The sequence below is a fragment of the Nerophis lumbriciformis genome, linkage group LG15 (genome assembly GCF_033978685.3).
Source record: "Nerophis lumbriciformis linkage group LG15, RoL_Nlum_v2.1, whole genome shotgun sequence".
Lineage (NCBI taxonomy): Eukaryota > Metazoa > Chordata > Actinopteri > Syngnathiformes > Syngnathidae > Nerophis > Nerophis lumbriciformis.
Genome location: NC_084562.2, coordinates 28019456 through 28030000, shown reverse-complemented (window position 1 = coordinate 28030000; position 10545 = coordinate 28019456). Strand labels below are relative to the sequence as shown.

The following is a 10545-nucleotide window of genomic DNA, read 5'->3' as shown; positions in this document are numbered from 1 at the left end:
TGAGTTATTCTATGAATCACATAAGTTAAACACAAGTGAGTTATTCTATGAATCACATAAGTTAAACACAAGTGAGTCATTGTATGAATCACATAAGTTAAATACAAGTGAGTTATGTCAGACGGAGTTATGTTGAACACAAGTGAGTTATGTTAAACACAAGTGAGTTATGTCAGAAAGAGTTATGTTGAACACAAGTGAGTTATGTTAAACACAAGTGAGTTATGTCAGAAGGAGTTATGTTGAACACAAGTGAGTTATGTTGAACCCAAGTGAGTTATGTTGAACACAAGTGAGTTATGGTAAACACAAATGAGTTATATCAGAAGTAGTTATGTTAAACACAAGTGAGTTATGTCAGAAGCAGTTATGTTGAACACAAGTGAGTTTTGTCAGAAGGAGTTATGTTGAACACAAGTGAGTTATGTCAGAAGCAGTTATGTTGAACACAAGTGAGTTATGTTGAACCCAAGTGAGTTATGTTGAACACAAGTGAGTTATGTCAGAAGTAGTTATGTTAAACACAAGTGAGTTATGTTGAACACAAGTGAGTTATGTTAAACACAAGTGAGTTATGTCAGAAGGAGTCATGTTGAACACAAGTGAGTTATGTTGAACCCAAGTGAGTTATGTTGAACACAAGTGAGTTATGTTAAACACAACTGAGTTATGTCAGAAGGAGTTATGTTGAACACAAGTGAGTTATGTTGAACCCAAGTGAGTTATGTTGAACACAAGTGAGTTATGTTGAACACAAGTGAGTTATGGTAAACACAAATGAGTTATATCAGAAGTAGTTATGTTAAACACAAGTGAGTTATGTCAGAAGGAGTTATGTTGAACACAAGTGAGTTATGTTGAACACAAGTGAGTTATGTCAGAAGGAGTTATGTTGAACACAAGTGAGTTATGTCACAAGGGGTTATGTTGAACACAAGTGAGTTATGTCAGAAGGAGTTATGTTGAACACAAGTGAGTTATGTCAGAAGGAGTTATGTTGAACACAAGTGAGTTATGTTGAACACAAGTGAGTTGTGTCAGAAGGAGTTATGTTGAACACAAGTGAGTTATGTCAGAAGGAGTTATGTTGAACACAAGTGAGTTATGTTGAACACAAGTGAGTTATGTCAGAAGGAGTTATGTTGAACACAAGTGAATTATGTTGAACCCAAGTGAGTTATGTTGAACACAAGTGAGTTATGTTGAACACAAGTGAGTTATGGTAAACACAAATGAGTTATATCAGAAGTAGTTATGTTAAACACAAGTGAGTTATGTCAGAAGGAGTTATGTTGAACACAAGTGAGTTATGTTGAACACAAGTGAGTTATGTTGAACACAAGTGAGTAATGTCAGAAGGAGTTATGTTGAACACAAGTGAGTTATGTTGAACACAAGTGAGTTATGTTGAACACAAGTGAGTTATGTCAGAAGGAGTTATGTTGAACACAAGTGAGTTATGTTGAACCCAAGTGAGTTATGTTGAACACAAGTGAGTTATGTTGAACACAAGTGAGTTATGGTAAACACAAATGAGTTATATCAGAAGTAGTTATGTTAAACACAAGTGAGTTATGTCAGAAGGAGTTATGTTGAACACAAGTGAGTTATGTTGAACACAAGTGAGTTATGTTGAACACAAGTGAGTTATGTTGAACACAAGTGAGTTATGTCAGAAGGAGTTATGTTGAACACAAGTGAGTTATGTCAGAAGGAGTTATGTTGAACACAAGTGAGTTATGTTGAACACAAGTGAGTTATGTCAGAAGGAGTTATGTTGAACACAAGTGAGTTATGTCAGAAGGAGTTATGTTGAACACAAGTGAGTTATGTCAGAAGGAGTTATGTTGAACACAAGTGAGTTATGTTGAATACAAGTGAGTTATGTCAGAAGGAGTTATGAGTCATGTGACTTCCTCACCTTGCAGTTCAGGGCTTTAACAGGCAGACCCGAGACAGGATTTCCTTGCTGGGGCGAGGGCGAGTCCTCGGACTCCTTCCCCGTGTGGTAGACCACCCTGTCAGAGATGTGGATACTGGAGGCACAGCCCATGCTTCAGGCTCCTGGGGGCTCCTGTGCTAGTGCGACTCCATGGCTGACATGTAGAAGGACTCGTGTGTCATCTGGGCCGTGACAACACCAGCGCTGCTCCCCACAGAGACATGAAGAGTAGATGTTCAATTGTCTTCTTCACATCATCTTCATCTTCAGTCCCAACTGGGCCGGACTCTGGACTCTGGTGCTCTCCCCTGGACTCTGGACTCTGGTGCTCTCCTCTGGCATCTCTTCTTTCTCACCTCAACTTGACGGAGGCCACCACGCATGCGCACACACTACACACATTACACACACTGCAACAATGTTGACTTTCTGCCTCACTTAAGAACATGCAGACGTCTTCTCGGCTCCGACATCGTCAACAATGTCAATAATAATAATACTAATAATAATAATAGGAGGGAGAAGAAGAACCAGGTCCAGCCGGCGTTCAGTCATCCGAGAGCCGCCTGCGGTGGGCCAAAGGCGGGTGCAGAGTCTCCAGGATCCGCTCCGGAAGAAGCAGATGTGGCGGCTGTCAGACGTCCTAAAAGACGTCAAATGGACGTCAAATGTCGCCAACTCGGCTGTTTGAGCGAGCTAGGACGAAGCCGCTAACGGGAGCTCCTCTTCGGCTTGTCTTCTCTCCGCCTCGCTGGCGTCGGAGCCTCCATGGGTGACAGCCGCCCGGCCAATGGCGGCCCGCGAGGATGACCTTCAGCCTTTACTGACGTCAATGCAAATCAGCTGCGCGCAGCCAATGGCAGCCCAGCACCGCCGCCTGTGGGCGGTACTTCCGGTGGGGGGGAAGTTTGAAAGGAGCAACAACAATGGCGGCGCTTGTTTCAACCTTGACGGCCTGAGACTGTGAGCTACTTCTTGCTCTTCCTTCTTCTATTACCATCCCTACTAATAAAATAGAATATGTTCTGAACTGTGCAATCTACTAATAAAATAGAATATGTTCTGTACTGTGCAACCTACTAATAAAATAGAATATGTACTGTACTGTGCAATCTACTAATAAAATAGAATATGTACTGTACTGTGCAATCTACTAAAAAAATAGAATATGTACTGTACTCTGCAATCTACTAATAAAATAGAATATGTACTGTACTGTGCAATCTACTAATAAAATAGAATATGTACTGTACTGTGCAATCTACTAATAAAATAGAATATGTACTGTACTGTGCAATCTACTAATAAAATAGAATATGTACTGTACTGTGCAATCTACTAAAAAAATAGAATATGTACTTCACTGTGCAATCTACTAATAAAATAGAATATGTACTGTACTGTGCAATCTACTAATAAAATAGAATATGTACTGTACTGTGCAATCTACTAATAAAATAGAATATGTACTGTACTGTGCAATCTACTAAAAAAATAGAATATGTACTGTACTGTGCAATCTACTAATAAAATAGAATATGTTCTGTACTGTGCAATCTACTAATAAAATAGAATATGTACTGTACTGTGCAATCTACTAATAAAATAGAATATGTACTGTACTGTGCAATCTACTAATAAAATAGAATATGTACTGTACTGTGCAATCTACTAATAAAATAGAATATGTTCTGTACTGTGCAACCTACTAATAAAATAGAATATGTTCTGTACTGTGCAATCTACTAATACAAGTTTCAATCAATCAAAAGACACAAGTCCAAACAGTGAATATAAGAACAATATTTCTTAATGAAAAACCATTTAATGATACAATTCATCCTGAAGATGAAACAAAATATATTTGAAATACATCCTGAAGGACTTTGGATGAAACAAAATGATAAAAAAAGAACTCTAGATACAACTAAATATTATATTTAAAATACATCATGAAAGAACTATTGATACAACCAAATGTCATTTAAAATCTATGCTAAATAAACTTTAGATACAACTAAATATTATATATAAAATGGGTCCTAAAAGAAGTTTAAATAAAGCAAAATATTATATTCTAAATGTATCTTGAAAGAACTTTAGATAAAACAAAATATTATATTTAAAATACATCCTGAAAGAACTATAGATAAAACACAATGTCATATTTAAAATCTATCCTAAAAAAAACTTTAGATAAAACTAAATATTACATTTAAAATATGTCCTAAAAGAAGTTGAAATACATCTAAATATTATATTGACAATTTATCCCGAAACAACTTTAGAAAAAACGAAATATTATATTTAAAATACATCTGGTAAGAAGTTTAAATAAAACTAAATATTATATTTAAAATGCATCCTGAAAGAAGTTCAGATCAAAGTAAAAATAAAGGTGAAGTTATAACCTCAGGAAGAGGTTGTTTGCGTGTAAGAATAATGAGACCTGAGACAACAGTGTATATTCTTGTCCGACTGTATTTGACTGTATTCTAGTCCGACTATATTTGACTGTATTCTAGTCCAACTATATTTGACTGTATTCTAGTCCGACTATATTTGACTGTATTCTAGTCCGACTGTATTTGACTGTATTCTAGTCCGACTATATTTGACTGTATTCTAGTCCGACTGTATTTGACTGTATTCTAGTCCGACTGTATATGACTGTATTCTAGTCCGACTGTATTTGACTGTATTCTAGTCCGACTGTATTTGACTGTATTCTAGTCCGACTGTATTTGACTGTATTCTAGTCCGACTGTATTTGACTGTATTCTAGTCCGACTATATTTGACTGTATTCTAGTCCGACTGTATATGACTGTATTCTAGTCCGGCTGTATTTGACTGTATTCTAGTCCGACTATATTTGACTGTATTCTAGTCCGACTATATTTGACTGTATTCTAGTCCGACTGTATATGACTGTATTCTAGTCCGACTGTATATGACTGTATTCTAGTCCGACTGTATTTGACTGTATTCTAGTCCGACTGTATTTGACTGTATTCTAGTCTGACTGTATTTGACTGTATTGTAGTCAGACTTTATTTGACTGTATTCTAGTCCGACTGTATTTGACTGTATTCTAGTCCGACTGTATTTGACTGTATTCTAGTCCGACTGTATATGACTGTATTCTAGTCCGACTGTATTTGACTGTATTCTAGTCCGACTGTATATGACTGTATTCTAGTCCGACTGTATATGACTGTATTCTAGTCCGACTGTATTTGACTGTATTCTAGTCCGACTGTATTTGACTGTATTCTAGTCCGACTGTATTTGACTGTATTCTAGTCCGACTTTATTTGACTGTATTCTAGTCCGACTGTATTTGACTGTATTCTAGTCCGACTGTATATGACTGTATTCTAGTCCGACTGTATATGACTGTATTCTAGTCCGACTGTATATGACTGTATTCTAGTCCGACTGTATTTGACTGTATTCTAGTCCGACTGTATTTGACTGTATTCTAGTCCGACTGTATTTGACTGTATTCTAGTCCGACTGTATTTGACTGTATTCTAGTCCGACTGTATTTGACTGTATTCTAGTCCGACTGTATTTGACTGTATTCTAGTCCGACTGTATATGACTGTATTCTAGTCCGACTGTATTTGACTGTATTCTAGTCCGACTGTATATGACTGTATTCTAGTCCGACTGTATTTGACTGTATTCTAGTCCGACTATATTTGACTGTATTCTAGTCCGACTGTATTTGACTGTATTCTAGTCCAACTGTATTTGACTGTATTCTAGTCCGACATTGCTGAAAAGATTAGTGTAAGCACAGGGAGAACTAATATTTTAGTGCACTTAGTGCAAACCAATCTGTCAATCAATCCAGCATTACAACTATCTTTTTCTTGTTAACATTTTTTATTTTTATTTTGTGTGTGTGTCAACAACCATAACAAACCAGTCCCAGGTATACTTTAACCAACAAAACTCAAGAGTTCGGACATACCTAAAGATCAAGTCTGTCAGGCACTTTCACCACCCTGCCACTGGCCGTCCTGTGCCCGGTTGGCGCAAGTAGTGGTGGTGGTGGTGATGGAGGTGGTCAAGCCATAGGCTGGTGCTGGTCACTCTGCCTGAGTGGCCTGATGGCCTGGACACCTGTGTCAGTGTCCATTACTTTGCTGGGTGGACCGCTGGGTTGCCCATCCCGGTTACGGCGATAGAATGTCCCCTCAACATCCACTAGGTACGATCTGGTGCCCACCTGTTGTAGACAAACTCCTCTTCGCCACCTGCCCGTCCTGTCCCCAGGCAGGGGCTTCATCCTTATGTCCTGTCCAATATACAGCTCAGGCAGGTCCCTAGCCGATCTGTCGTACCAGAGTTTGGCTGTCTGGTGTTTTATCCGCAGATCGTCTTGGACCCCAGTGACCACACTCGGCTCCAAAAGCGTGTCAGCGACTGGGAGCAGAGTCCTCAGTCGACGAGACAGCAGCCTCTGTGCGGGGCTGCTGAGCATGCCCTCTGTGGGCGTGTTCCTCCACTGCAAAAGGGCCAACCATGGGTCATTACCCACGCTGGATGCCTTCTGGCACAGAGCCTTCACTACCTTCATGGCCGATTCGGCCTTCCCATTCGATTTTTGGGTGCCTGGGGGAGGACTTGACTTGGTCAAAGTCTCACTCCTTTGCGAATCTCCTGAAGGTCTCACAGTCAAACTGAGACCCACAATCTGTTATCACGCGATCCGGTTGTCCATGACGTGAAAACTGGGCCTTGCACCTCAGCACTGTGGTGTCCGCTGAAAGATCTGGAAGCAGCTCTATTTCCCAGAAATCAGAATAATGGTCAACAATAATCATAAAGTCTTCGCCCGCTTGTTTGAACAGATCCATGCTGAGGATCTGCCAAGGTCGTGTTGGAAGTGCATGGGACATCATTGTCTCCCTCATGTGAGTATTCATTGCACGCTGAGCACTGGCTCACATAGTCCTTGATCTCGCTGTGCATGTTGGGCCAGAACAGCGTGTCTCTGGCTTGTCTGTAGCAGGCATCTCCTCCTACATGGCTGGTATGGATGTGTTTCAACATCTCTGCACACAACGATTTTGGTACTATGACTCTCTGAATAGTACTCCATCCTGTGCACTGATCTTGTCCCTGATTGACCAGTATTCTCTTTTCGCCAGAGGAGCATCCTCACGGCAACCTGGCCATCCCTAGATCACCACCTCTTTCACTAACTGAAGGCTCCTATCGCCCTCCGTGTGCAGTCTTATCTGGTTTAGCCGCTGGCTGGTGACGTTCAGGTATTCAGCCTGGTTTATTAGCTCAGTGGCCTCTTGTGCCCTCTGCAGGCAGCAGATGGACTGCTTTGTATATTTAGTGTCAGTCCTCTGTGTTGGAGCAGTGGCCATGCTCAGTGTGTCACTAATTTGCATATCAGGACCTGGCTTGTACACTACCATGAGATTGTAGGCCTGAAGAGTGAGCAGCATGCTCTGAAGCCGTTTGGGTGCTGTGAGGAGGGGCTTTGTGAAAATTGAAATGTGCGGCTTGTGGTCCGTTTATGCCCTTATCTCCGCTCGTCCATACAAATAGTAATGAAAACGCTGGCACGAAAACACTCTTTTTCTATCTGTGCATAATTCTGTTCAGTCTGGGTCAGCGCCCGCGACGCGTACCCCGCAGGCTGACCCTCTTGCATCAGGCAGCAACCCAGTCCTTTCTGACTCGCATCGCTCTGGATGACGACTGGCTTTGTCACGTCGTAGTATCTCAGGATCGGGGCAGTTGTGAGCATTCGCTTGATCTCCTCGACTGCAGCGTCGTGTTTGGGCAGCCAGTGCCATGGGACATCTTTGTCCAAGAAGCCTCCGTAGTGGCTCGCATACCTCAGAGAGGCGTGGCATGAACCTTGCGAGGTGTGTCACGAAGCCGATGAACTGTTGTATGGCCTTGGCGTCTTCGGGGTGTGGCATGTCCCGGACCACCCTACTTTTCTCAGGGTCCACTCTGAGCCCGAGAGAATGTGTCCGTGAAACTTGACCTCTCCGAGTTTCTTTAAACTCAACTTCAGCTTAACTTCCTTGCACCTCTGCATGAGTGCTATCAGTTTTGTGTCATGGTCATGTATAGCCTCCCCACACGCAACCACCAGTATGTCATCTGTTATTGGCTCTACCCCGCTTAAACTTGCCAGTAGCTCGTGCAGCTTTCGCTGATATATTTCTGGGGCCGCAGACACCCCAAATGGCAGCTTTAACCCGCACTTCCTGCCCCATGGCGTCCAGAACGTGGTGGTGTAACTGCTCTCCTCGTCGAGTTTACACTGCAAAAAGGCATCTCGTGCATCTACAGATGTGAATATGCGAGCTTGTGTAACACATCTTCAAGTGTCGGCATTATGCAGGGAGACCGCCTTAGGGCCTGGTTCAGTGACTTAGGGTCTATGCAGATCCTTAACTTCTCTGCCTGTCTGATAATCACCATGTTGCTTATCCATTCTGTAGGCTCTGTCACTGAAATTGAATGGCCCTCTTTTTCACATTTGTCTATCCATCCATCCATCCATCTTCTTCCGCTTATCCGAGGTCGGGTCGCGGGGGCAGCAGCCTAAGCAGGGAAGCCCAGACTTCCCTCTCCCCAGCCACTTCGTCCAGCTCTTCCTGTGGGACCCCCAGGCGTTCCCAGGCCAGCCGGGAGACATAGTCTTCCCAACGTGTCCTGGGTCTTCCCCGCGGCCTCCTACCGGTCGGACGTGCCCTAAACACCTCCCTAGGGAGGCGTTCGGGTGGCATCCTGACCAGATGCCCGAACCACCTCATCTGGCTCCTCTCGATGTGGAGGAGCAGCGGCTTTACTTTGAGCTCCCCCCGGATGGCAGAGCTTCTCACACTATCTCTAAGGGAGAGCCCCGCCACCCGTCGGAGGAAACTCATTTCGGCCGCTTGTACCCGTGATCTTGTCCTTTCGGTCATAACCCAAAGCTCATGACCATAGGTGAGGATGGGAACGTAGATCGACCGGTAAATTGAGAGCTTTGCCTTCCGGCTCAGCTCCTTCTTCACCACAACGGATCGATACAGCGTCCGCATTACTGAAGACGCCGCACCGATCCGCCTGTCGATCTCACGATCCACTCTTCCCTCACTCGTGAACAAGACTCCGAGGTACTTGAACTCCTCCACTTGGGGCAAGATCTCCTCCCCAATTTGTCTAATAATCAAATTTTTTGTGGTCCCCTTTATTTAGAAAAGTATCGAAATACATTTTGGTACCGGTACCAAATTATTGGTATCGGGACAACCATTATTGTATATTTTTGTATGTATTTTATTTAATTTTACCTTATTTATTCATGTATTTATTTTTAAAATACCTTGTTAGATGAACTATGTTTGCATATATTGTGTGTTTACATGTGATGTAGGGTGTAGGGGACAATGTACCTCGGGGAGTGAGTGCTTGTCATTGATTTCATACTTTACAGTGTGCAGATGCTTCAACGTGCTGCCTTGAGACAATATACTGTACACTGTATACTTTATACTGTATACTGAACTGTCTGAACTGTCTGTCACCCAAGGCCGTTACACCTGGCGGCACAACCAGGTGCTAAAGTGTCTTGCAGCAGTGCTGGAAAGTCGACGGACAAGTGTCAATGCCCTTCCTCCTGCGTCATCAAGTTGGCAAGCAACAACATTTGTCCGGGAGGGCGAGGGTCAAGCCAACCTCACCCCAACAAGACCAGACACTGGACAGTTAGGCGGGACACGGGACTGGAAACTGCTGGCAGACCTGGGCCAGAGACTCTGCTTCCCAGTTGCGTCCACCAACCTGCGGCCAGATCTTGTTCTGTGGTCAGCTTCGCTCAGGCTCGTGTACATCATAGAGCTCACGGTGCCCTGGGAGAGTGCAATGGAGGAGGCCTACGAGCGCAAGAAGTTGAGGTACACTGAGCTTGCAGCCGATGCGCAACAACAAGGCTGGAAAGCGAGGGTACGCCCAGTGGAAGTAGGCTGCAGAGGGTTCGTGGCCACCTCAACATCCAGGCTCCTCAGGGAAATGGGAGTGCGAGGGAAGGCCCACCGGCAGGCAGTCAAAGACCTCTCAAAAGCCGCTGAAAAGGGGAGTCAGTGGCTGTGGGTCAAACGAAGGGACTCCACCTGGGCTTTCAAGTGAGTGATGGCATCTAGGGAGTGATCCTGGGACGCTGGGACTCACTGCTGAACCCTCTGGAGGTGTCGTGGGCCTATCAGCGAAACACTGAGGAAGGGGGGCGCCCACTTGATAACCCAGAGGATGCCTTCACTCACTTGACCATCCCACAAAGTCGCATAGGTGTCTCAAGTATGCATTAGGGGATTGTAAAATCTAGTCCTACACAACAGATCTGAACTGTCTGCAAAATACAATACAAATATTTGGGGAAAAAACATGAAAATGACAACTTCCAAATTGTGACGTGTTTGTAGTTTGTATGCCGACAAGTCAAAGCAGACCCTGCAGTTTCACTTTCACTTTCTACGGATGACATTTTTATTGTTTGTGTGTTGCACTTTCACTTTCAGGAGCGTCTTCTTGCTGTGCCAGGATGTTTGCGTGCCATTTGTTTGGTCAATCAAC

General features: G+C 43.4%; 1 protein-coding gene across 4 annotated transcripts in view; it reads right to left on the bottom strand.

The window, feature by feature from the left end:
- The window catches only part of pde8a (phosphodiesterase 8A), a 71971-nt gene extending 69239 nt beyond the window's left edge, over positions 1-2732 (bottom strand). For all 4 annotated transcript variants that reach the window (XR_009816779.1, XM_061974667.1, XM_061974668.1 and 1 more), the window contains exon 1: positions 1922-2732. Coding sequence is in view for 3 of the 4 variants with exons in the window: in XM_061974667.1 (XP_061830651.1) it covers positions 1922-2053 (132 nt within the window). In the remaining variant the exon portion in view is untranslated. The remainder of the gene's footprint in view (positions 1-1921) is intronic.
- Positions 2733-10545: the final 7813 nt, after the last annotated feature.